This window comes from Dromaius novaehollandiae, chromosome 3 (assembly GCF_036370855.1).
Source record: "Dromaius novaehollandiae isolate bDroNov1 chromosome 3, bDroNov1.hap1, whole genome shotgun sequence".
Classification (NCBI taxonomy): Eukaryota; Metazoa; Chordata; class Aves; order Casuariiformes; family Dromaiidae; genus Dromaius; species Dromaius novaehollandiae.
In genome coordinates this window covers 101,007,360-101,035,068 of record NC_088100.1, presented here as the reverse complement: position 1 = coordinate 101,035,068, position 27,709 = coordinate 101,007,360, and the positions used below count along the sequence as shown (strand labels likewise).

General features: G+C 39.7%; 1 protein-coding gene and 2 long non-coding RNA genes across 10 annotated transcripts in view; 2 read left to right on the top strand and 1 right to left on the bottom strand.

Moving 5' to 3' along the window:
* LOC135327926 (uncharacterized) overlaps positions 1-7,899 on the top strand; it is a 90,330-nt gene extending 82,431 nt beyond the window's left edge. Inside the window, exon 4 of the long non-coding RNA XR_010388555.1 lies at positions 7,595-7,899. This is a non-coding gene — a long non-coding RNA (uncharacterized LOC135327926). The remainder of the gene's footprint in view (positions 1-7,594) is intronic.
* On the bottom strand, positions 5,223-15,911 carry LOC112997328 (cytochrome c oxidase subunit 7A-related protein, mitochondrial). The gene is made up of 3 exons (XM_026123303.2): positions 15,526-15,911; positions 7,899-8,033; positions 5,223-7,023 (listed from the first exon to the last, which is right to left on the bottom strand). Exons 1-3 carry the CDS (start codon positions 15,718-15,720, stop codon positions 6,880-6,882), a joined length of 474 nt encoding a protein of 157 aa, XP_025979088.2. The 5' UTR covers positions 15,721-15,911; the 3' UTR covers positions 5,223-6,879.
* A 184-nt stretch (positions 15,912-16,095) lies between these two features.
* Positions 16,096-27,709, top strand: part of LOC112997329 (uncharacterized) — a 20,694-nt gene continuing 9,080 nt past the window's right edge. For 4 of the 8 annotated variants that reach the window (XR_010388554.1, XR_003262664.2, XR_010388548.1 and 1 more), the window contains exons 1-2: positions 16,096-16,304; positions 27,620-27,682. This is a non-coding gene — a long non-coding RNA (uncharacterized LOC112997329). Of the gene's footprint in view, positions 16,305-26,473; positions 26,601-27,441; positions 27,498-27,619; positions 27,683-27,709 lie in introns of all 8 variants that reach the window. The other 4 variants (XR_010388549.1, XR_010388550.1, XR_010388553.1 and 1 more) reach the window with 4 other exon arrangements.

The window sequence follows — 27,709 nt, the reverse complement described above, 5'->3', positions numbered from 1 at the left end:
CTTTTTCTAGAAGTAAGATAAATCATATTGTGAATAGGCATATGATTGCTTGTTGCCTCCTACTCCCAAAAACAGTGGCAGGAAAAGCACAGGCACTCACACCACTTCTGGTAAGAGGGACAGCAAATCAGGGGGATGAGAGAAGACTGGTTAATACTGCTATTGCTGGATTTTCTTCTATTTTTATTTAGTTTTGTTTATCCCATACAATTTAAATAAGAAACATGGGATTTGAGTCTGTAATCCAGGAAATCCTTATTATAGAGATTTCTGGCAAACCTTTGGTCAGTGAAAGTAAAAAAATATGCCACACAGCTTCTTGAGGGGCTTATCCTTCTCTGAATTATTCAGAACACTGAATATTGTCACACTTGGATATTTTGTTAAGATTACATTTTCTATATTTTGTAATACAGAGGGATCAAATGCACAGCTTCTCTGCAAACTGACCTAATAGGCATTATCTATCAGGCTTTGCATAGCTGGGAACATGTGTAAACAAAAGTCCAGACCTTTGTCTAGCAAGCTATTCTTTAACTACCATGGAAAGTTTTACAGACCTTTAGAAAGGCCTTCATATGAACTTTTGGGAAAACAGAAAGACTTAGTCCAAGATTGCCAGAAACAGTCCTTTGATTATGTTTTTTTGGAAGTGTGCTTTTCTGAAAAGAGATTGTAAAAAAGGTTATGGTACTGGCAGCTCTCTCTCCACATTTTGGCAGTCTTATGCAGGCTCCAGCCTGCTTTATTGCAATATAGGGTTTTGCTGCTGCTGCTGCTGCTGTTGTTTTATGAAAATCTGAAAGGAAGTCTGGGCTCCTTTTAACTCTGCAGGGTCATGCTGCTAACAATCAATATACTGAAGTGTGTTTTGTTATGCATATCAGCAGACTTGTTTAATCATTTCCAATTACAAGACTAATGCATTATCCTTAGGATTGTGCAAGAATAAGTTTTAACAAGAAGCACTTGTTCTTTATGCCACAAAAAATGCATCCCATTTTGCTCTCTTCACTACAAACCTGGATCAGGTTGGTGGAGCTGACACTACCTCTCCACTCCTGCTTCCAAAGAAGTGCTGCTATGGTTTTAGTTTGAGGGAAGATGCACTTTCTGCAGTATTATGGATCAGGCAATGCTCAACTTTTTCTAGCAAATAGGCAAGTGACTAGAAATTACACAGAATATCCTCCTGGCACGGAACAAGAGGAACTACGCAAAATGCTAAGGATAGCTTTGTGTATTTGGAAAAACATCTGGTTTATGGTAGATTATATTGAACTTCACTATGGATGCTGTCTCTGATCTATACCTCAAGTGAAAGCTTTGTAGCAGGCATACATTATAATCAAAGCTTACATTTCCAATTTGGGGTCATCAGAACTAGAGTTCAGTGATGAAATTGGAAAGAGAGACCAGGAGGTTTGACATAGCACCAAACCAGAAACAGATAAAGCAATTAATAGCTAGGCTGATGTTTTTGATTGAATTACAAGGAAGATATAAAAATGGGCACAATGTATGTCTGAGGTAATATGGTTGTAAAGTATAAGAATGTTGCAGCAAAGAAATATTTCCTGTATCTCTGAGATGACAGACAGATGCTTGGAAGCAGCAATTCTTTGGATGCCCCTACATTTGCATACCTATATAACAGTTCCTTCAAAGATTTATCACTGTAGGAATGTCTTCATCTCCATACTTAGAGCAGATGTGAGTTGCTGGGTTGGCAAGGTCATGTACTTCACAGAGGATACTTCACAGAGGATATTTTCAGGGCTTGTTCAAATTTTCAGAATAATGCACATGACATGTATTTCTTCTCATATTCATATTTCAGAGATACTCTTGAAACACTAAAAACAATTTTGTTCTTTTCATGGCATAGAATATGTTAAAAATACTCTGAAAAAAATGAAGCAAACTAGAAAACTTCTCAGTTCTTCTATTTGTAATTTTCTAGTCTTTATGAATAAAAACTTGAGTGAGGAAGACAAGAAAGTGATGGCTTTATGCAGCTGAGATGAGTTTCCTGGACCTTCTGTTACAGGAGTAATCCCTGAACTGTGGCAGTGAGAGGGACAGGGAGGAGATAAGAAAGTATATATGCATTTTTTTTTCTAATTTTGCAGCATTGGCTCCACTGGGCAAAGTCATTCAGAAAATGCTCTGGCATGGAGTATCTGATGGGGTATCTCTTTGGAGCCATAGGATGATATGAATGCCTTTTATAGGCCAGATACATGCTGCGTACAACAGATGGAAGGGGGAAAAAAAAACAGACCCTTGGATTTAACTTCCTTGTATTTGAGGAGGCTTCATATAGAAATAAAATGACTCCCTTCTGTCTAGTGCTATACCAAAAATCAGTCTAGGATTATGTTAGTACCAGGACAGTTCATTGAAAATAACATCCTGTACTAGTGAGCTGCTATACTGCTAGTTGATGGTGTATACCCTATTTCCTGATCCACAGGCACACTGTTAACAAAGTTACATTTTTAGCCTCCTTGCGCTTCCCTTCAAAGCATATTTGCTTTTCTTCATTTTTTCCCCCCCTTTCTTCCTTTTTCCCCCTTCTTCCTTTTTCCCCCCCCTTTCTTCCTTTTTCCCCCCTTCTTCCTTTTTCCCCCCCTTTCTTCCTTTTTTTCCCCCCTTTCTTCCTTTTTCCCCCCTTCTTCCTTTTTCCCCCCTTCTTCCTTTTTTCCCCCCCTTTCTTCCTTTTTTTCCCCCTTCCTTTTTTTCCCCTTCTTCCTTTTTTCTCCCCTTCTTCCTTTGTTTCTTCCCCCTTTCTTCCTTTGTTTCTTCCCCCTTTCTTCCTTTTTTTCTTCCCCCTTTCTTCCTTTTTTTTTTTCTTCTGCAACTCTTCAGTAAACTAATATCCAATTAGTACTGAATACTCAAAAGGTCATTTTTCATGCCTATTGCTAAAACTAATGCTTAGGTTACAGGAAAGTTCTTCTTGTTTTCCAGTTTAAATGGAGATCAGAGTTTGGAATCCTGTGAGGCTTTGGACTAGGTTAGCAATTGGGGGAAGGGTGGTATAATATACCATCATATAATGCAGGTAGTTTGTAATTGATTTTTGAGAACAATTTACTGTGATTCTCCACATAATTTATCTGATACACAGACATTTTTCCTCTGTGCAAAAGCTTTCTAATTTTTTAAATTTTAAAATCTGCAGAGGTAATGGTTAGTGACAGAAAAGAACCTGATGTGTGACTGTTCAGAAGCCTCTTAGAAGAAGGTTTGAATTTGGAGAAAGGATGGTGAATACTATGGATATGGTTATGAATACTGGTGGCTACTATGGCCTTGGTGTATGTGTGAGAAATGGCCCTTAAAACCTCTGGTCAGCTTTCTGAAGTCTGCAAGATTAATAAACTACATTTTGTAGGAAGTTCAGGTTTCTATTTTTCTTGTTTCTCTTGCTTGTATTCCTTCCACTGCCTTCTAATTAGAAAAATTTTGCTTTAAGGCAAGATCAAACCATTAATGTCTTTTATTGTAATAATCTGTTTATTGACACTTCAAAATGTTGAGGGAAAAAGCAGAAGTCTGTTGGACTGTATGGTCACACTGTAATATTGCAGAGAAATCCTCTCCTTATCCATGTCTGTAATTTTAAAGCAGCTCAGAGACATATTGCAATATTATCAACATCTTCTCAAGTGCATTTATTCCAGTACTCCCACATAAAAAGGAGAGAGAGATCTTATTTCAAAACAGTTACAAAAATAAAACTATTGAATTCAGGTTGTCAGGAAGATCATTTAAGAAGGAAAACGACCATTTAATGTTCTTTAAAGTCTCTTAACAATAAGATAATGCCATGGGGATGGATGATTATCATAAGATAATTTTTTTCCTGAGTACTGTAAATCTTAGCTGCTCTCCCTCCCAACTCCAGTACCTTGGGGTATGAGAGCTTATTATATTTTATTCTCTGCTGTGCATTCAAGCCAAAACATTAGAGTATAAGCTATCATTTATAAAATGCATCTTGTTTTCTTGGTTCTCAATGCTGGCATGTTGTATAAGTCACAAGATAAAACTAAAGCTTTTTCAAAAACAAAACCTACCACATATAAAATAAAGCTGTAGTATCCAAGTCTGAGATTCTTCCTTTTGGGATGATGACTCAAAACATAAGGAAGTAGCCTTCTTGATGTTGCAGTTCACTCCTTGTTTTCCTTGCTTAAGATTGAACTTAACATCAGGGCAGGCAGAGATTATTTGTTTTAAAGGTAAGAAAGAGTGTTCTTGAGAGCTTAAGAATAAGAGGAGTTAGTTCTCTCTATGACAGACAATAATTCAAAACACTTAAATCCTCTTGAATTGTCCTAGAGATCTCTGGCATCAGGAATATTTTAAAATAGACTAAAAGAGTTTTTTTTCTAGGAAGAAAAAAAAAAGCTTCAATCATGCTGAAACTTCTTTATTGCGATTTCAAAATAATTGAGAAAAGGGGCAAGATTTTTGCCTCCACATCCTAACACTCTGGGCTGCAGCTTGCAAGTCACCTTGTTCTTCAGTGCACTTTGCTGTGGGAATATAGAAATACACAATTTGCTCTTTCTCTCAAGACTGGAGCCCATCCCCATGGCTGCAGACACGCAACACCTCTTTGTTCTTTAACTTCAGACTGAAGCATGGCTGTGAATCTGACGAGCTGAGGCAGCATTCTCGTCCTGCTTCAACTGGGTCAGATTGCTTGAGAAGGGCAAAGTGAAAAGTTCTCCAAAACCCATATGCTGAGACAATAAAGCAAATGTGGGCTATCTTATATCTGGTTATTTGCAAGATCTGATGCTATTTTTTTTTCCTTTTACCATGAGTGTGTTTTTGTTTTTCTTTAAGCTGCTGCTCAGCAAATAGCTGGAAAAAGCTAGACTAGGGCAGCAGGAATACAGTTCTCTACGGCATGATCTCTATGGCAATATATACACCCAATACTCTGGATGAGCCATTTGCTTCATAAGAAAGCTGGACCCGAGTGATATGTGCCTTATTTTTTTCTTGCCACAAGTATGTGGAAGAGTATTTCCACTTCTTAATAAGCTATGAGATAACAGTTTAGTTACTCAACCCACATCTGCCTTAACAACAACTAGAAAGTTGTTATTCTCTATATGAACTTTAAAAAGTTATTTTTTAAAAAAAGCTCAAACATAAATTCTCTAAGCAAAACTCATTCTCATGAAAAGTTACCTGTCAAGTTTGTGTGCAAAGTATCCTTTATTAGAAGACGTTTGTAGGTGGTGCTTAATATACAGTAATGCAGGGAAGACATAGACAATAACTTTTTTAAAAAAAAAAAAGATACTGCAGTCTACAGCACAAGAATATTAGATTTCTGGAAGCATGGGCTACTGAGGATAATATAGTTTACCAGTAGAGACTATATAGCTGTCAGTTCCTGTAGAACTTCATTAATCCTTTGCTATTCTCTGAGCCTTGCTGTCCTTACAAATTTCTTATCCAGTGACTTAATCTCTCCATTCCTGAAATAGCAACACTGACCAAAACCTGAGATCGGAGTACAAGCAGCTATTTTTTTTTCCTATGGCATAGTAATAAGGCTTCAGTACAACCTAACTGGGAAACAAATAATAATGTTTTTAGTAAAAGAACAAATAAATAGAAATTTTAGGTTCCTTTATCAACTGGCTTGCCTATTTATGAAGAAAGCGGTTTCTTCATGGTTCTGGAAGAGATTGGTTTCACTGGCCTCCGTCAAAACCGTGCTTATTTAGATTTAGTGGCGGAGTGACCAGGAGTGAATACCCTCTGCTCATAAACTAGGGGAATACCTATCACATTAGAAGATGCTTGTATAAAGGCTTGTGTGAAAGACTAGCTGTAGTCCAAGGTTCTGATTTTACAGGGGAAAGAGAATTAATTGAAGCGTTTTATTAACTTCCACCCTTTTCCCCACCCAGCAAAGTAAACAAACATACATATATATATATATATATATATATATGCAGCTAAGCTATGAAATGTAGTGACTTGTTTCACAAAAACATCTTATAGTTAAGCATTCCATGAATTCTGAGATAAGGTTTCAAAAGGGTTACCATCTCAAAAAGACTGCAGTGAGGCAGTTCAATCAATTGTCTAGTTTGAGATCTGCAAGTTGAACTTAAAGCATACTAATGTATTTCACTACTGGGCCAGCTGAAACAGTACGAAACTTTGAAGACTTGCCACTTTTATTATTCGTGTAGTTAGCTTTATTGCACAATACAAGAGAGTTTGACAAGTAATAGTCCAAAAACTGGTATAACTGATGCTACAGTACTGCTGCATTCTGCTGAATACATTGGTGTTTACATTATAGAATAAACCCAGTTTGAATGTTCCAAGGAGAAAACCCTTTCTCCTACTTAATGATATACCAGCATTTGGAAAAGTTCCATTGCCACCTGCTTACGTTAAATGAACTGTGTATGACAGGAAGAGATTCTTGGTGTCTAGTAGTAACTAAGTGATATGCTTTACAGTTTTTGAAACTGATAGCATCTCCCCACCGAGGGGCATGGAATATCGCCCCAAAAGTATTTCTCCTGTCTTACCTTCCTCCACACACTGTTAAGGGATAAGGAAGAAAAGCAAGCTTTCTCCAACTGTTTATACACTCCTGCACAACAACAAATGCAAGGCTACAACCATATGTTAAAATGATGGCTTTAAGTCTTTGTTTATATGATTTCCAGAATACATAAGGCAACCAATTTAAAAATACTTTCTCAAACACATTTGATCTGAAAAACACACCTCCTATATGATCACAGGATTAAAAAGCAAGTGAAGAGAGAGACATGCAGGAGGTCCTTCAGAGAAATGCCATTAGTCCCATTAGTTATGGTTCATTTACTTTTGGTTTCTTGGTTGTGAGGCCATGTACAGGGCTACTAGACAGTAGATAGTCCCGCCTATTGTTAGAGCCATAGTGGTCCGATAAAGCAGCTTATCTGGAACTCCCCGTTTCAGGTGTACTGGCAGTCCATCTGCTTTCTGTGGGAAGAGTTTAAAAACAAAAAAAAAAGTGAATACTCATGCAGAGACCACCATGAACAAGCTACCTCAGCTAAAACTAGGAGAATTCCATGAGGGAAATCTGCTGACTAATGGGCTATCTACAGCCTAATGTATTAAGTGTTTTTCATTCAGCAAGACGAATGTAAAGGCAAGTTAATTTTATTAGCAAAAGCTGTTATGTGCAGGCACAAAGAATACATCTTGAAATATAATTTTTAAAGAGGACCTGGACTGGAAGAATGTCACCAACAAAAGAATGTGAAAAGGTATGTATAAAAGATTATTCACCAATTCAGACTGACACATTCCAAATGCAAGTGGCATGTAAAAGAAAAAAGGGCACATTATATAAAGCACATTCTTGATATTTAAAAAAAAAGCTCAACTAATTTGTTTTCAGAAGTCCCAATATGCTTATAAACTGCACAGCTAACAACCCAGCTTTGAAGACCTTACTGTATTCTTCTTCCAATACATTATACACAGCTTCAGTAATGTTTCAGTTACAAAATACAAAGTAGTAATAATCTCTGCTTTGCTCCTCCAGATCTTCAAGATCCACATGCTTGGATTCTCGGAGGAAAAGTGCTTCCAATAGTCAAAGGATACAAGAGGCATCTTTTGAAGTCAGGAAAAAGAAAAAGATACTAGACTTTTCACTTTCTATATTTATACCCATTACAAGGTCACTGGAGACTGATCCAGGTTATATTGTACATGATGCTTTCTTAAGTAGACTTTAAAAATTGTAGATACTGTAGACTGACAAATTAGTTAGCCACATTAAAATAGGGCAAAATATGGCCCACTCTCTCCAGTTTTCTTTAAGTTACTCTCAAAGTTGTCGTTACCTGAAAAAGTTTCTGTAGGTCTGGCACCTTGTTTTTACCCAAGAAAGAACCAGCTGCTGGTAAATCTGAAGCAAGTTTAGTTGTTGTCCCAAAAATCAAAGCTGGGGATTCAGTGGATACTATTGGTTTGAGTCCCTGCATAAATAAAGATTAAAATATCAAGGTATATAACACTTGCAAAATTACCAATTGTCATGTTAGGCAGACATGCTGCCAGTCATTACAGGATACATTACAAAGTAATTATCTGGCATGAAGACCCGTGATTTAAAGAAAAAAAAAAGCAACCAACTAAGGATGTATTGTAGGCCCACTTATTTCTCAGCTACAGTTTTGGGTCAGGAAAGGTTTTGAGGAGAAAAGAAGCACTTTAGAAGCTTCCTTTCTGATTTATTCATGACATATGTTTCTAGTCATCATACCTGCAATAATTAATTTTTTTTTTCCCTGTAAGTTTTCCTGTGCTGGTACTTGGTCCAAGCTGCTGCTTGTTTCTGCATGTGGTTGGACCTAGGCTCCATCTGAGCAGTGGTGTTCGGAGCAGGGATGTCTTGCTGCTTAGGTCAAACAGCGAAGAGACTTTAATTAACTCTTCCTCCTGAATACTGCAAGCAGCGGTCTATGCCTTGAACAGTTGGGATCTATGTGCTGAGCAAAAAATTGCTAGGACCGTATGCTGTTTCATAATAAAGTAGTATGTCGTGCTCAAGGACACCCCAGAAGCCCTGAAGGGGTGAACATTTTCTGCAGGTACAACTACAGCCTGTAACTCACATGCTACTGCAACTTTCCACCCCTCATGTATTCCCTCTGAGCAGCATTTAATTTCCTTTTAGTTCAGATGGTTGTTCTCTACTTTCGCCAAAATTAATCCAATTTTATGGTTAAGATTTTAAATGAACAAAGTTACAACTTCCCTCAGCAGCCATGAGGTGGCCTCCTTGCATTTATTATTATAGCTAGAGTTAACAGTTATGCCTTAGCACATGGCAGTGATGTTTTAAGTTATGGCTCTTGAAACACTGTATGATTTCTTTCTTCTAACTTGCCATAGAAATGAAAAGCAACATACAAGTAAGTTAATGCAACAATCTTTCATTCAAACAGAAGCAGCAATTGCTCTCCATAGATCAAATTAGGGCTACACTAAAATTCTAGCTTCCTCTCAAAGGGCTAGTTAATGCATTTTGTACTTCAAAGTACAGTATTCAGAGTGGGAAGTGGACTTGCAGTCTTTTGCTCCTCTCATGCTGCCATAGCTCAGACATGCTTTCTCCATACCTCTATAAATTCTTTGTGACAATAGCTATCTTCAACAGAAAGATTAGTTTTTTCTGCACCCCCAAATAGCCTAGGGATGGTCATCAGGACTCTTTCCTGAAGATGTGGGTCCCATTTCTCACTTTTCTAGTGCCTGAATGAATATTATAATCTCTTGTGACCTTCTTGGTTATGTTTTGACAGAAAGTGGCCAAAACTGCCTTCTGTGACACAGTGAATCCAAGTATTCCTGAACTGGACTAACTAGTACCATCCTACTGAACAGGCTTGGACAGAAGGCAAGCACTGAGTTACTTAAGACTAAGCAGTTCTAGTCACAAACAGTAAGAACGAAGCATCTACGAAGCTACTGCTAAGCCAGGAGTAGTTAGTGCCTATAGATCCAAGGATAAGTAGCAGCTGGTTCAAAAATGTTTTAAGATAATAATTTTAGACTTTGGACTTTTGGACTCATTTAGACTAATGAGAACTTAAAAGTACTTTATACGAATCTAATGATTTGGCTTTAAAAGGCTGGTCAGATAGAAAGAACTACAGAACAGACACTTTTACTAAGTGTGCTTGTGATTTCCCCCCCCCCCACACAACCTTTCCTGCCCTCTTGATTGTCAGTACCTCAGCAATTTGCATCTTTCATCTTTGTGTGAATTTCCATTTCTGAATCTCACTTTCACCTTCCTGAGGGCCTAACTTTTGCAGGAGCTGTCTTTCAGATCACTTCAACATTTAGTAGATCATTCTAGTTCCTACTTACCGTGAATAACTATCACGTCTACTTTGTTTCAGGCACTACTGCTATTGTATAAAAACTTCAAATATTGGTAATTGAGGTAGGCTGCAAACCTACATCACCTACATGATACAAACACCTCTTACATCTGTCTTAAACTCACAGACGGGGCGGGGGGATAAAGGTGTGATTGAGGCAACTGCTACCATTTGTTATTGGCTCAAAGACTCCTGCTTCTATAGTTAGAGGCAAAACGCACTCTATGGATTATTGTTAAAATAGTGGAATCAGCCATGCTAACAACTGCAAGTCATGGTATACCTTTTAAGGCTTTAATGTACCCAAACAGGAATATCTTTTGGGTTTCCCTTCTATTGTTTCAACACAACTAACAGGAGATTCAAATTTGACTCAAGTGACTGACTAAATCACGGAGTTAAATTGAACCCTTTCAGAAAACTCACACAATCATCAATATACCATTATAAATTGCCTTCCATAACAGCATAGAGCCAGTTAACATCACACAGCAGATGGAAAAAAATGTCACTGATATTGCCTCATTGGCTTCAGAAAAAAAAATACGATAAAATACAAGCTGGAGAAGGAAGCTCAGTTTTCTAATGCGGACACTGCTTTAATCAAGATCTCTCACCCAAATATAAAATTCTACTTTGGTCTTGTCCATGAATCTTGTGGTCAACTTCAACCAAGCTCAGCTAAATTAGAGTAATCATGTGGTTACTCTCATTTGTGTACTTGAGTACACAAGTGTGTGGATTGAGACAAAGCGGTTAAGGCCCTTATCTCATACCCTACTGCTTGCCAAACGTACTGTGGCTGTAGAGAAATAAGAATTTCAACACAGATCATTTTTGAGTATATCATTAAGACAGCTTAAGCGATACTTATTGTCACTTATTTGCTACATTTAATGGTGTTTAACTCCACTAAAACTGCAGGCTTATTTAATAACATTAGCATCTCTCTCTGCACTCAGCTTCCTCTGCTCTGTATCTCTACACCTTCGACCTATGCTTACGTGACAAGATATTTCACATTGACAATTCCTCTATTGATAACAAGGTGTTAATCTTTTCCTAATCATGTTAATAAGAATTTGTTCCAATTCTTGGACAAAGTATAACAGATCTAGTCATGCAGACCAGTCAACATCAGCGGATTTCATCAGCATGCTATGGTAATGACTTTCTTAATGCTGAAATCCTTAATGAAAGATCAGGACATGGAGTCAATCCAAGAAAACAAAGAAGCAAAACACTCAAACATCACTAACATTTTATTTAACTTTCTGCCCACCCCTCTGTAAAGTCTTTTTTTTTTTTCTTCCTCCCCTTCCTTGCAGCGGTCTGAAGGTCTTAGGACACAGTCCATCCATTGGTTGGCCAAAATGTTCAAAATTAGAACAATATGCCTTGCTAGCATGCACTCCTGAGCTACATTCACATTTTCCTGACAGCACAAAGCAGTCAAAAATTTGGAGCATAATTTAATGGAGATAGCACCATGCTTTAGCTTTCAAATGTTAGGAGAATTGCTCAAACTGAATCAGAGATTCGAGAAACTGGAAAGAAGTGAGGCGAGGACTGAAAAGGGGAAAAAGGAAAGGAAGTTGAGTCGAACTATTATTTCAGAACATGCACTGAACCTACTGAACATGGACATGGACATACTAAACCTAAACACTTATCACCTAAATAGCAGGTTCTTCGCAGCAGAACATAAGTCATTGTATGAGGTTAAATATATGTCATCACTAACACGATGCTTTTAGATGGGATCACTTAGACACTTTGTTTGCACTAGGATGACACACGGAGATAAAAATGGCTTTGTGTATTTGAAGTATAATCTACATTATGAAAAGTTAATCATTATAGCTTCCCAACAAACTCTACGCAACTCACACCAGCTAAAAATGCAAAGCAGAAGATCTGTGATTTGTGGGGTTTTTACTAGCTACAAGTGAAATAACTTGTATTAAGTGAAATTACCCTACTATGACTAAATTTCTCCTAGGACTGTGGTCAGCCTTGAAGAACTAGGGGAAAAAAGTTTGTACAGTCTGTCTCATCTGATGGTACTTGAAACTGGTCCCACTATCTGCGCTTTAAACATAAGCCAATTCTTTGAGTGAATAAAAGTTTTCATTGTATTTGTAAGGGCTATGGCAGTCATTTCCCTCCTAAATGTCAGTAGTAATTTTTAATCTATTTGACTCCTCGCCTGAGAAAGTTCCCATTTATTCAAACAGGCTAAGTTGTTCAAACTACTTCACAAAATTTCAAGAAATGCAAAATTAAGTATTTTAAGAATCCTAAGATGAAAAATTAAAAGATTTTGAACTAAGATTTTTTTGTTAGTATGCACTGTTAGTAATGTTACTGTCAGCAAAAGAATTTCTGAAATGCATTTTCACTGATGTTTTACAAGGCCACAATAAACTTGCATCAATAATCTGCATCAGAACAATACTCTGCATCAGAACAATACTCTGCTGGAAAGTATCAGAATGTGACAGTATGGAACAGGACGAATTATTATACTGTATAGCTGACCAAGCAGAATTTGAATTGAAGAAAGCATCTTCATTTTCCAGAAACATTAAGATACACAATAGCATAAAAAGCAAACTGTTTTAAACACTGGGCTATGACTTTCTTTATTAAATACAGCAAGGAAATCAATAGGAAAAACTTTACTTACAAGTTTTGAACTTAACATTTACTTACTTACATGATTCTTTGCATATTTTAATCTCTATTTATTGCAAACTATTCTGTCAGACTGATGGTTCTGAATGTGTCACCTGGAAATAGAGTCAAACTTAAAAAAAAAAAAAAAAGAAAAAGAAAAAGAAAAAGAAAAAAAAGGTTCTACCAAAAAGCTAGAAGGATTACTAGCATTGCACAAAGGGATTGAAGGCATTTTTTTAATGCCGCTATTCTGTTGCATAGCACACTTGATTCCCACAGTTGAAGCTCGCACTTCAGAGGCCAAGACTGCTCTTTTTAAGACAACTTTACTCCAAGTTATCAGAGCTTTCCGTATTCCTGTTTTGGGGCTTTTCTCTTAGGATCCTAAAAATGATGTATTATTTACAGAAAATTAATCTCAAAACTCATACATAACATTTTAGACTATGCCTTTCCAGCCAAGAGATAATTTACTGCTTGGGCTTGAGGCACATCCCCTCCCCAGCTCCAGAATAACAGTAACTCTACCCTTTGCTTTCATCTGCACAAATGAAGTGTCAGTTAACAATTCTTCTTGAAACACAACTTTCAGCAGATAAAAAGTGCTCAAAACCCTGCAAAAGCGGTAAGAATATTTTGTTGGCACAGCTGCCTGTCAGAATATACTCTTAATGAACAGACCTACTTCCAGACTAGAAAGCACTTACTCCACTTCTTTCCCCCTGACCACATCCCAGTATACACAATAGCTATCTAGTAAGTCTTCCAAAGACTGATGGGGGAAAGAGAGCACCAGACCTTGGGACAGAAATACCCATATCAGAAAGTCATTGGTGTATCAGTATTTATTTAAGACCATAGGATAAGTCAGGATGCAAAGGACCCCAGGAGGTCTCTAGTCCAACTTCTGGCTCAAAGTAGGGTAAACATTGAGGTCAGATCCCAGGTTGCTCAGGGTTTCATCTCATCCCATCTTTGAAATCTCCAAGAACAAAGACTGCACAAACCCTTTGGGCACCTGCTCCACTGCCTGGCTCTCCTCAGGGTGAGAGGGTTTTTCCTTATATCCAGTCTGAATCAAGCTTGTTTCAATTTATGCCTGTTGTCTCTTGTTTTCCCACCACACACTGCTGTGCATAGCCTGGCTGCATCTTCTCAATAACCTCCTCACAGCCACTAGGATGCTGCTGTTAGATTCCCCCTTGAAGCCAACTCTCCTCCAGGCTCCCCTTGAAGCCAACTCTCCTCCAGGCTCCCTACAGAGCAAGTGCTCCAGCAGCCGCCCAGCCATTTTGGTGGCCTCTGTTGAACTTGGTCCAGTTTATTAGTATCTTTCTTGCATTGGGGGATACAAAACTGGACACAATACTCTATTCAGTACTCGCTAGACCACATTTCAAAGGGTATAATCACTTTCCTCGATCTACTGATTATGCTCCTGTTGACACAGCCCAGGACACTGCTGGCCTACTTTGGTGCCAGGGCATGGTGCTGGCTGGCACGTCCAGCTTGCTGTCTGCCAACCGCCCCGGGTCCTGCCTAGGTCCCTCTGAGGGGCAGCACTACTCTCAAATGTTTTGACTGATTTCATTTGAGTATGTACATATATCTTTTATTTTTAAATGTGAAATCACATCAGAAATATCTGCTTTGTGCAGGTAGCTCTTTGGAAGCTTGACTCTTTTTAAATCACTTTCCCCATCTTTAACCGGCAGAACAGAATGCCTTATTTTCTTATTACTGTAATAACTTAAGTTTTTCATCAAAGTTTATTCAGAAACTTAAACACTATAACAAACATGCTGCATTTGTCCCTTGACAGACTCACATTACAAATCTCCCTGGAGGACTTAAGAATTTATATTGATGCACCAAAAAAAAAAAAAAAAAAAAAAAAAGACTGCAATTTTCTTTTACCAATATGCAATTTTTAAATCTTTTAAAGGGACTGATGTAATCAGGATCTGTTCCCCCTCAGAAACAGAACTGACAAAATATTGTAACTTTAACATATGCAATGTATAAGCCTATTGAATGTAACCTTTAATTTGTATGCATTTAGTAAGCAAGTAAGCATTCTGCATGAGAAAGGCTGTTTTTTTTGCTGTTTTGCTTTAAAAAGCTTCTACATATAAGTGCTCTCACAGCTATACTTTCAGTAGTTAGTTTTTCTGCCAACAGACAAAGGGGTTTGGAACCAGGTGCAGCGCTGTTCCAGTTTGTCATAGTTTCTATTTTACAAGCAACACTGGACGCTGTTGTAGCTCAGAAGCAATACAAAACTACCTGATGACAGTGTGCCATCTCCTAGTTGTAACACTCAATGCATTCCAAACCTGACCCACGAAACGCACAGGAGAGCAAAGCGTCTCATCTTGCCCAAGGTCACGCAATAGGCCAACAGCACTGCTGCAATCCGCGGCCGCCGGGAGCCCGGCCCCGGGAGGACGCAGGCTCCCCTCCGAGGAGGGGAACAGTAAGGGTTGCTATTTACCAAGCGCAGTCCGGACGCGCACGGGTAGCCGGGGAGGATTTCTCCCCCAGGACGGAAAAGGAAAGAAAAAAAAAAATCACCAAATCCCGAAGCCCCTATAGGGGAGTCCTGCGAGAGTCGCCAGAGCAGAAACCAAGCGCTCTCGCGGCCCGGAGCACGGAATCGCCCGACCCCACCCCCCCCCCCCCCCCCCCGCGGCCCTCTCCGCCCGCCAGAACCGCGCCGAGCTCGGGACCCAGCCGTCCCTTCTCCGCCGCGACCTGTTGCCTCCCCCCCCCCCCCCCCCCCCGCGGCCAGGGCCGCTCTCGGCGGAGGGGCTCGGCGAGTCGCGCCCCGCACGGGAGAGGACAGCGAAGGTCACCGTCGCGCCGGCACCCAAGGCGGCTCCGGCAGCGGCCCCGTTACCTGGGGGTTGTAGGCAGCGGACGCCGCGGCCCCGACCAGCCTCTGCGTAAAGCCGTTGAACTTGTAATACATGGTGGCCGCCGCCGGCACGCGCGCACCTAACGGCCCACCAGCACCCGACTGCGACGCCTGACGCAGAAGGACCCCAAGCCGGCTTCTTGCGACACCATAACGCGCAAGGGCCCGAAGACTCATAGTCTTCCCCCACGAATGCCTGAAAATAGTGAACACGGGAAGCCTTCAAAGGGAACCGGATAAAAACAAAAAGCCCTAGAACAACACGAGTCTTTACCAAACCCATGGGGAGGGCGGGTTTTGTGTAGTGCTGGTCTCAAAGTAACACTGACGGACGTTTTCAATCAGGCACCATGGCAGCTGCCCATCAGACTAAGATATAGTACGTCTGCGCATCACTACTCGTGGAACTGTCGCCGTAGCGAGATGTAGGCCTGCGGTAGGTGGTGACGGGCGGGGGTGATCAACCAATCAGCGCAGGGAGGAGGTGAAGCCCCGCCTCCTGCTGGCGGGAGGGCGGTTGCCGTGGCGCGCGGGTGGGCGGTGGTTAGGGGTGGGGCTCGGCGGTTAGGGGTGGGGCTCGGCGGTCGGAGGGTTAGGCGGCGGTCATGCGGGGATCCCCTCGGGCTCCAGGGGGCCGTCGTGACCCCAAATACCAGAGCCCGAGAAGGCGGTTCGGCGAAAAGAAGCTCCTGTGTAGGTGCTGAGTGTTGTCGTTTGTGCGAGCTCCTGTAAAGCTTTCTGCCGGGTCTGCGCTATTGCTGGTGCGTTTGCGAGTCCGCATGGTTAAAATAGGGTTCAGCTATATAATTCTGTGTTCTTCACATTTTGCTTCCTCTGCTCTGACACAGTTGTAGTCTCCCCTTGTGAGTGCTCTGTTGTGGCACTTAGACGGTTGTTGCCTTGCCATAAGTACTGTGGTAATTACAGATATCTGATATGTTAGCATTTCACTACTTAATTTAGGTTATTCAGATTTTCAAGACAAGCCTGACAGTTTGTTTTGAAATCTTTACTTTCTTACGGAAAATAAGAATGAAAGCTAACTTGTTTTCTGCAACTTTGTCTGTTTTTCTATAAAACAATTTCTTTCACTCCAACAACCTTTTTAATACATCTGAAATCTATAAGGTTATTTGTTTTGAGCCTTCCATAATAAATTTGGCACCATGAAGTAGGTGAATGTGATAAGGTAGGGTTTTTTTTGCTTTGAATGTAATCTTCCTGAAAAGTCCAGCAGCCTTAACACTGAAGGCATAATGTAGAGGTTTTGCCAAGCTTTGGGGCATTCAAGGTCCTGAGAAGCCTTGAAACTACAGACATTTTCTGGTAATTTGACTTCTGCATGTGCTGTGGGCCATAGATTGTTGCCAATAGATATCTCCTTGTTAGCCAACTAAAGCATACAGCTATTATCTCAGTCTGATGGTGCAAATTCTTAACAGGAGTTCACACTGAGAGTTGCATGCTGTTGGTTAAGATTAAATATACTGAGGCCTTATTAAGAAAAGGTGATTTATTGATAATGTTTCATTATTAGTGTCCTGGACCACAGTTACAAAATCATGTTAGGAGTCGTACATGCAGTTTTGTGGATATGCATGCTATAAAAATTGCTGTGGCCATGCACTCAGTTAAAACTTAAAATATACTTTGTTCATAAACTGGGGGTAGATCTGTCTGTGGAAGATATTTTACAAAGTAAAATGCCTATATAAAAAAACCATATGATTCCTGTACTTAACCCTGTAACACCTTCCACTTAATTTTGTAGAACTTGAGTTTGATGGCAAGTAAATGGAGCATTGAGTCTTCCTCAATTTACCTCCTTATGAACAGACATGTCCTATGCAGAATAACAGTTGTTCAGTAATAAGGAATGCCTCTGTGAGCCCTGTACTTCCCTTTACTTGTAAGAACAGGAATATGAACCAGAAGTAAGTGTAGGTCTTTGGTACTACTATTCTTATCTGTGCCTGTTGCACTGTGAGCTAGAGAAGTTTTTTCATTGAGACTTCAGTTCCACAAGCCCTGTCTCTGCTTTCCTGTCAACAAAAGAACCAGATAGGTGTTCCATATGTGATACTTGAAGTAGATGTTTCTCACTCTGTATTAAAAAAGACAACCTGAGATGATAGGTTGCACAGTAATTAGGAAACTTAGGAAAATATTTTGTAAATGTTACAGCAATAACTGAGGGCTTCAAGGATTTCACAAGACTAGGAAATACTAAATGAACTGGAATATGTGTTGCATAATTTACAGAAGAAAGGAGGCTGCCATTCAGGATTCTACTTATTTCAAATAAAACTAAACTAGAATATATGTTTGGTTGAAAATCTGCCTGTGATGGAGCAAAAGACCCTAAAGATAGGGAATACATATTTTAGAATGGAACGCTGTGTATCTAGGCTATATTTGGACAGTTGCAGTGCTATTGAAAGTCAACTGAAATCCTTGGGAGCTGGCATATATTATAACTATTCTGGAATCTTCCTTGGCCGTAGTCTGCCCGCAGATACACTATAGCTCCCTGCATCCAGCTAGTTCAGCATTTACTAGATGAAATAGTTGTGCCTGGCAAGCTTTTACTAAGGTCATCTTATGCCTTGCTCTTCTATGTTTTGTTCCAAGATTAATAGATTTTACAATCCCACAGCAGCACAGGTTTCTGGGCAGGTCATACATGGAGATAATGCCATTGTGTAACTAGTTCTTCCTCCATGGGTGTTCTTGAAATGTCACAGATATTGACTGAAAGCCGGAGAAAGGAAAGGTTCCTGTCCAGATGCACTGAGGAGGCTGTGAAAAACATGTACCAATTTATCCCCCTTTTCACGTAGTTAATCTAAATCATTATGCTTAAAAGTAAACTGTGACACTTTGCTGCTGTAAGCTGTTGAAATGAAGTCTGGTCTCTGTCTCTGTTTTAGCTCAGAAAATTAAAAAGATTGGCAATTTACTTTGCAAAAGAGGCGCATAAGAGGATGATGCGATTAAAATGAGAGTAACGAATGAATGCTCTTGTTCTCATAACACAAGAGCATGGGGACAGTCCATGACAAGGAAAGTTTAAAAAAAAAAATCAGAATTAGGTAAAGTCTTTCCTTTAAAGGAAGAAGCTTTCTTTTACTTCAGGCTCTTGCTCTGCCTTTTGCTTTAGTCTCTAGACTTTTGCCAAAGACTCCTTTGCTTATCAGACTTTCTGATATTTTGGGTAATTAGACTGTAAAACTTACTGTAAAACTTACTGGGGCAAAATGAGGCCACTCACTCTGGCAGGCTTCAAAGAAGAACTGGGCATCTCTGTGGACCATAAAAATGTGTACAGTTAATATAAACGAAATGTCCTGGAAGGAAAAGACTTTGAGCTGAGCTCTGACTTTTAGACATTAGGTCAAATGGGGGCAATATCATGAGGATAGAGCATTCTATGCCCCTTCTGCCTATCTGATAGGCCTTTTATACCTTCATCTGCAGGGTGGTATTGGCAGCAGCTAGAGACAATGCTGCCCTAAGACCCACACTATAGTCTAATGTATTCAGTTTTTTTTCCCTGTATTTTAAAGGCAACTGATTTAATGCATGCAAGTTTGTGTTTATCATGGCTTGTTTGTAAAATAGCATTAAGGTTATGCTTCAAGGTAAGTAGATTTCTGGGACTGAATGAAAGAAGCAGAGTACCTTGAGGTTATTCTGTGTTTTTTTTCCTTCAATTTTTGTATATTTTATTTTTGAGGATAAAACAAAATGAGACCTTATTCTGTTACTTAATGAACAAAATCTTCATATGCTGATCATTATTTCAGCACAGATGTCTGTAATTCAAACTCTGAGAATCTGCCCATGCAGCTCTGTTCTTGAATTGCTGAGAACAACTGTGTGGGTGGATTTAGAACATGAAATTGCTGTGTGCACTCATGTTTGTTTATGCAGAACTCATTTTTAATAGGGATAGATTGGATTTGTTTAATGTTTGTTTCATGTGTCTGTGTATAAATATATACATATATAATATATACAAACCCCCAAACTAGAAGATGATCACCAAGCATAAGCTCTATTAATGTAAGAGACTGACATTGTAAACATGTTGTATTTGAAATATTTTCTCAAGTGAAAGAAATAAATTGTCTGTGCAGAATAATCATCCAAGGCAGTGGTTGCTTCTAAAAAGTGTACCTAAATTTATTGGCGCTCTATTGCCCTTGTGTACTGAATATAGTACAGATGACACTGAAATAAAAATTTAGACTGCTGTTGTCAACTAAGAGATTTCTCTTCAACAGACTTAGAGATACTGAAAATATTTATTTAATAATTACCTAGAAGCTTTGTGTATTCTACTTTTAAGAAAATAATTGAAATCTTCAGGCCTTATTTTTATGGCTTATAACCATTATGACTTGGATCCTTTGCCCCTTTGACTTTGATAGGGATGACCGTAGGTCGAAGTTTCTGTCTATGGGTTTTCTGTCATGACATCCTTTGTCCTCTACAACCAGAAGGGAAATCGCGAGATGGCAGTACCTTATTCTTCCTGAGGTTTTCCTTTAAGCAGTCTACAGGTAGTGGAATAGGTTCCCAGTTAAAGCGAGCAGTATCTCTGGACATCCAAAGGTAAAATATATCTGCTAGGTTTTGTTTTTTACACTGCTGCCAAAGTCTTCCTTCATCTCTTCCATCTGCCTCCTTAGGCTGTAAGTGTATACCTCCCAAACCTACAACAGTCCCCAGCAAAAGTTTATTTTTCTCAGATTTGTTGTAGCTACTGGGACAATGATGCATCGTCCTCATGTTTCATTTCTTCTTGCCAGCCTTTTTGTATGCAAATCCACAGACTGGATTCCAGAGACAACCACATCCTTAATTTCCTAACAAACTTCCCTGAATAAGGCAAGTTCTATATCACCTCCCCCCGCTCCCTCCCCCCCAAAAAAAACCTTCTGCAAATGCTTTATGCATTTTCTATGGTATGTTAGATAGCAGTATAGAGTCAGGCTGAAAAAAGCCTGTTTCTCAAAGAAACAAAGGAAAGCCACAGTATTAACAACTAAAATATAATTGTTTTGGAAACATACAGGGCAATTTACACCAGGTGGCTTGACTTGAGTATCAGAGTCTTTTGCTTACTTGGTCTAGCGCCCACTCATTAGTCACTTACATTTGTGATCTTAGTTATTATTGGTCACATTTCAGAACATTTCATGCAGCTATGCTTGGGCTTAATTTACCCTTTCCCACCAATGATATTGCCCTGTATCCTCTCTAATGGTTCTCTGGAGAAGATGATAATCCTGAAGATGTAGGATTGCCAAAGCCAACTGTTCAAAAATCATGAGCTTGGCTTTAAAAACTTGTCAGTTTGTTCGCTTCTTAGTATGTGATCAGGTTTTCCCACTTCTCTCTGAAGCCTCAAGATGTAAGGAACATGAACAGATGAAAGCAGAGTTTCACATGAACCTTTGAATTCTGGTAGCAGCTGTCATAGTTAATAAAATTTCAGAAGCTCACAAATTCTGGGTTGTTACTTCCTAATGAAAGTATAAACTGTTAGAACTGCACCCTCAACAGAATGGAAACTGACCTATAGGTGCATGCTGAAGCAATTCTGTTTGACAGAATGCATTGGACCCATGCTGTTCAGAAGACAAAGAAACAAGAATAACAGTAATTCTTCCATATAGAGGATCACTACTAATAATTCTCAAGGTAGTGCCATCAAGTAGCAGTACTTTACTTTTTTGATTCATCTGAATATCCAAGAATCTGTGTCAGGACAGTAGATGTGTTGTAAAATCTGTTGATTGTGTTTTAGCTAAGGCTGTATCTAGAATGCAGAGCCAAAGTGTCATCTCCCAGTTTGCTCCTGAATCCAGTTTTCACTGAGAAGTTTTCCTGCAGCAGGGTCTGGCTGAGTCTCCAGACTGAATGGGAAACCAGGACCATGCTGTGTGCCATGACTGCTCAGCCAAGACTCAGCCTAAGAAAAGCAAATCTTTTGGTGGTAGGTTCTGATTTACTAAACTGGGATCTGCAGCTCCAGTGAGTTGCTTACAGTTCCCTGAATCCACAAAGGTTGCAAACAGCAGGTCTTTGTTATATTGAAGAATAGAAACTGAAATATATAGAACGAAGAGGGAACCTTCCTCCAGATACACTCAGCTCAGAAGCTCTAGATCAGAAATGTGCTTTTGAAGTGAATCACTCATTTTTTCCTGCTGTCCTTTGGTTTGCATCACTGAGCAGTCTTGGAGTTCACAGACTGGATTCATTTTTAGATGAAGCAGGACTTCCTGCTAGACTGTAAGATGCACTTAAGCAGCACACGTAATGTGTCCCAGCTGCTATTCAGTCAATAGGACCAGACTAGAGCCAGTCTGGTCAACCAGCCTCCCCTGAAACGTGTGCGGTGTGCATGTCAGGTCCTTCTCATCAGCTGCTCTATTTTACACATTGCTGCTATTGTCTGCACTACTTCCTACAAGGTAATAGCCTGGAAAATTGTGGAAGACTGGATGTGAGGGTAGATTTTCTAGATCCTCATGCCTACCTAGAATCACATTCACAGCAATTACCTCTAAGGTGCTGCTCTTGGTATTCCTATGGGATAAAACAGCTCAGAGCCAGCTGAACTCTTGCTATGCTCACTCAGAAACCCAGCTTTGCCCTGATTATTTGTCAAGGGGGCTGTACTTTAAAGGGTTTCTATTTGGCTGATTTAAAAAAGAGTATACTTAAATTTAGTAATACTAATGTCAACTGTGTGATTGCTAGATAAATCCTTCTCATAGAAAATATTCTTGTTTTATGAATCATTTAATATATCAGAGGTAACATCGTAAAAATTGATTGCTGCCTTGAGATCAACATCTCCTGTACTGAAACTAAATGCATAATTTTGACTACATTTATTTTTGAGGATTGTATTCTTCTAGCAGCAGGAACCATTACCCTGTGATAAAGCACTTTATGACTGACATTCTCTTCTAATTATCCTCCCTGCAGCATATATAGCCTCACTGACATTCTATAAGCATGTAATTATTCCTGTTTGGTCTCTTCGTAGCATAGTATAACTCAGATCTGTTTCAGGAGGTCTTGCAACCTCATGCAGGTTTCTCGATGTGTTTCCCCTTTGTCTTGCTGTATTATAAATGATATTTTTCCAATTTAAGTATTCTCACTGTCAGTTTAGCATACCTGTCTGTGTTTTCTTACTGTCATCAGAAAAGGGGTGCTGTAGAATGCTTGAACTGGGAGTCTGAGCAGATCAAACTATGAGAACTATGTTCTCCCTCTCATAGCATTTCCCTGAATAGGAGAAAGAAGTTCAGAAGATTAGGTAGCAGTGTGGGAGAGAAAGACTTGTGGAGAACATAGAGAAAGTGCAAAGTGAGGGGAAGAAGGAAACTCAGTTGCAGCTCTGCAAAAAAAGAGGCCTAGAGACACTTGGAATGAGTGTGGAATGAGTGAATTGGAATAAAAGCAGGGAAAGCAGAAAGGAAATGTTCCTGAGCCAAGTCCCTGCACATGTGAAAGGGCTGGATAGCTGCAGAAGCAGGGAGACCACCAAGTAAAAACTGTCTGTAGCATCTGCCTCTTCATTATGCAGGAACTTTTCTTCAGCTAAGTGTACACAGCCTTAAAGAGCTATGGTGAGATTAGGCTTCTTAGCACTGCTCTTCTCATATTTATTTGTTTTTTCCCAAGCAAGAGATCACCTGTGTAGGTGTATGGATATGAATGGGAGCAATGTGATTCAGGTGCTGACCACATTTAACATCTCACTAAAAAATTTTTGCTGAAAATTTATCTTTTGACAATATTCTCCCTCCCAAGAATTTTTCACAGTAAATATTGCTGAACCGTCTCTGGCTCCACTGTCTTGTGTGATGCCAATTGCTAATGCAGAATTTCATTTGGCTCAGTATATAGGAGCCTGAGCTTTTGTAACTGGAAAATACACATTCTATTTTCCCAGAGAATATTGGAGCTTGCAGGACCACTGGTAGCACAGGCGTATTTTAGTAAGAGTGCTATGTTATATTCTGCAGCTTCAGGAGGCTAAGTAGTGGTGGTGAGGAGGTATGGAAACAAACTTGGCACCATGATTTTACTTGCTTTTTGCTTTGTATACTATTGATTTTTTTCCCCTCCTCCAGTATAGTTCTCTTTTTAGATTTTGCAATTAGGAGGTGATATGGTTTTCTGAGGGATTCTGTGTCTCTTTTAGGAAACAGTATGTGTTATTCATGATTCAAAGGCAGAATGGAAACTTGCTTCTGTGGATCCTCAGAACTGCTGGAGGCACTGCTTTGACCCCATTAAATTGCTTGTTCTGGATCCAGTTGCCACCAGACAGACAGTGTCAGATTACTATCATTTGAACCTCAAGCTTATTATACACACTGGCCTTATAGTGTAGAGATTACACTAAAATGATGGGAACCAAATTATTCTAATTTTTTGCTTTGCTTTGCTTTCAGTAGATTATTAAATTATGGCATCATGTTTGTAGTGCTTCAGGCAGAAATGAATTAGGAGTGGGATCTACATGCCTCCCTTACAGAAAGGTTTTATGGATAGAGACATGGGAACCATTTTCCTAATGCTATTAAAAAGATTTTATTTAAAATCCCATACATGTTCAGTGTAATCTAAGAGCTGACTTTGACTGACACACAAATGAATTTTGGAACAATATCCATGTGTGCCTTTTGTGTTCCTTTTTGGGTGATTACAGCCCTAAAGCTTAAAAACTTTCTTAAAACTGGTTGCAGAGAAAAGTAATCCATGAAATATGATTTGCATGTTTGATGGATGAGAAGGAAATACAAGACTGAGCAGAAAGCTTATGGATTATTTATGACTACTGGCAAATAACTGCATGTTTCTACAATGGACTTACCCTGTTTTTTCCTCTGAGCTCTAATATGCAAGCTAAACAGATTTGCTTCAAGAGGTCTATGTCTCTTACTTGAGCAATGAAATGCCTAGTCAAGTACTGTAGTACTTACCTTCTTGCTCTAGTCTCCAAGACAATTCATAGTGCTTTAGCTGAGCTTTTTGTTCTCTTTTTTAAGATCAGAGTAGTAGGTATCATTTGTAGTATACCCTGCTTTAAAACAGTAGGAGAAAACTAGTAGGATAAAGATATTGCCTGGGAGCCCGTGTTAGAGAGAGCAAAGCTAAACACAGCAGCATTTGCTGCAAATGTTATCACTAGTCTAGAGCGTGTGTTGGCTGACATGGTGCTGACCACAACTCTGGCCTGTGTAAGCAGCAAAAGCTGTGTTTAGTGTATCAGCTATTGAGTAAAGGTCGGGTAGGGACTCTGTGCTGAGATGACCCATTTCAATAGAATTTTCCGATGCTCATGTCAGAAAGGAAAGGATGTGACCTTTTTGTTTTTAAGTCAAGAATTTATTTGTTTGTGTATTTTGCTGAGTTGCGGCCTGTAGGATCCCTGGATCCCCTTATTGAGGATGCCTTATGCCTTTTGGCAGTGATGAGTGCTGAATGAAGAGGAAAACAGCTGCTGAATGGGATAAGATGGTGCAAGATTCTCTCTTATTCTCCTGATCTCAAAGACTGCTGCTGCCAGTGACATGTTTGGAAGACATTTAGAAGGAAATAGTAAATCACAAATATTGGCAATACAAGTTGCTGTCACAGTGTATAACCCCAAGAAACTGGTGAAAGTGTTTACTTTTAGCAAAATACCAGTTGGGTTGTTTATTAGTGATGAGTGGACTGGGGAAGTGCTTTTTGGCATGGTTCCTTGAGAGGCAGGTCAGAGTTTATCTATGTATTTCCATATAGAGGTGACAATAGGACAGAACAGAATGGGCAGGATAGGAAGGCAAATGCTCATACTGCAGGGCCACAGAGGTGATGTGGCACTGCCGTTTTGGAGGTATTCTGTGCAGGCACAGAAGCCTGCTAGTGTGGTTAGTGACAGAAAGAAAATGGGGTGGCTGGGAAAAGGGTAATAGCTGAGGAGGAATGGAGCTGGATGGAAAAAGTCTGGCAAAGGAAGAAAGTAGAGATGTGTTTTCAGGGAGGGTATGGCAGGACAGCAGCAGTGATGAGGAGGACAGCTGAAAAAAGCACAGTGAAGTACTATTGTGTTTAGAGTCTGACAGTTATGTGCATTTTATGTTCTTAATTTTTGGGGAGTCACTGTTAGAAAGGACTTCATTGCTGTCTCAGAGTCTGTCACAAATAGGTGACTAACCAATATATGAAATGGCCCTTTTGCATTGTTAGATTTAATTTTTTTAACCTCTCCCTACCCCTCTACCTCATCTCCTTTTTTCATTAATCAGTCTTCCATCGGCTGTCTGCAGTCTTCTTTCAGTTCATGTAACAATCTTGGACTGTAAGTGGTGATAAGTCCACAATGGAGGGCACATAAAAATAATGATTCTTCCTATGGGTCTTAAACTGGGATCTTTAATACTAGGGTGAAAGACTACCTGTTTCTGAGGCTGTTGAGCTGCTGGTAACATTACTCTGTTATACGCTGTTGGAAATGGACCAGCCAATGGAAGTGCACTGGCCCAGCTTGGCCAGTTTGCCTTCCAGATGCTTGGTAGAAGCAATGATCTCATTTTGGTAATCCATCAAAATATAAAGGGGTAACTACAGATCTGTAACTCCAACATCTCTTTGGCAGTACCCGTTCTGCTGTCAGGAATTTGTGCTGAATGACCACTAATGCTGGCATACAAGTAGGTGGCTAAATGCAGGCAGATGATCTCTACTGTGGAGTTTTGAGTGGATTTGAATGGGCTGCAGAATGTGGGGTGCTCAGTTAAGGTTGTAAATGTAGGGTCAGACGTGGATGATTTAGGCTATTTTATATTGCTTTGTAAAAGCTTTGCTTTGCGTGACTGTTTCCTCCTGTTGTATATGACATTTATTGTAGGGAAGGAGAAGGCTTTTATCCTACACTGACACAGAGATAAATGTTTGGATATTTGCTCTCAGTTACCTAATCTGAAGTTGAACTGCACTTCACATGTGCATGGGACAGTCTATATGAGAAGGCAAAGGTAAGAGCAGCCTCAGACACTGGATTTTAATGCTTAACCTTAATGCTCCTTGGGTGAGGATCAGTGGAAATATGAAAGAGAGAAGTCTAAGAAAACTAACAGGATAGAGATGCTAGAGGGAAGCAGATGAGCTTCATGGTCACTGGTCTTGCTGAGGGTAACCTGGCATTTGCCTCCCAGACTCTGTTTTCCATAACTCAGATGACAGATTTTCCAAAACAGGACAACCTAACAAAGCTAGTTTTAATTCACTACTGGTTGCCTGACTCCCTTTAAGAAGATTTCGTCTTCACAGATATCTGATTTTTAAGCTTCTTGAGGCAGTGGAGATCAAAAAGCTGCTGTGACCAATAAGCTCAGTTTGAATCAGAGTCCAACATACATCCCAAATAGGCCTCACCAAAGGCAGAAATACTCGAGGAGTCCATATAGATTTGGGGCTATAAACAAGAATCTTTAGCAGGACTCCAAGGTAACTGGAAAGGATGTGTATCAAACGTATTGTGTTAGGTACCTAAATACATTTGTCCATCTCAATGTCACTCCAGATACAATATGTAAAATGAACAATAGGATCTGAGAAGTGATTTCCATAGTAAGCCCCCTAAAAATTGGGGAGCAGACCAACTGGTGTTCTTCACTTGACGGAATGAGAGGAGAAAGAGGAAGTACCGTTCAGGTATCTCAGAAAACTGGATCTGTAAGTGAATGTGAAATACAGAGAGCACAGCTGTTAGGTAAGGGTCGTATATGCATACTGGAGGAGAGGACCCTTGGAGGGGTGCAACTGAGAGAACAAAGGATAAAGCTATGGATGAAGGATTTCTGATTCCATTCACAGTATTCCAATGACAAATATTCTCCACTTTCCAAGGATACAACAAAATCTGGCATCAAGTAAGTAGGTAGCCTTTGTGGTTCGCTCTTAACTGTGCACTGCACTGTATCTTTTCAGTGTAACTAGCTCTTTTCTGAGTTTTGTGTAGAATTTGTCTTTGTTTTCTATTACTCTTTTGAAGGTTAATGGGAAGCTTCACTCTGCTTTTGACTGCTGAGAAACAAAATGTGCTTCCAGGAAAGATGTAAGTAGCAATGGGCAATTTTATATT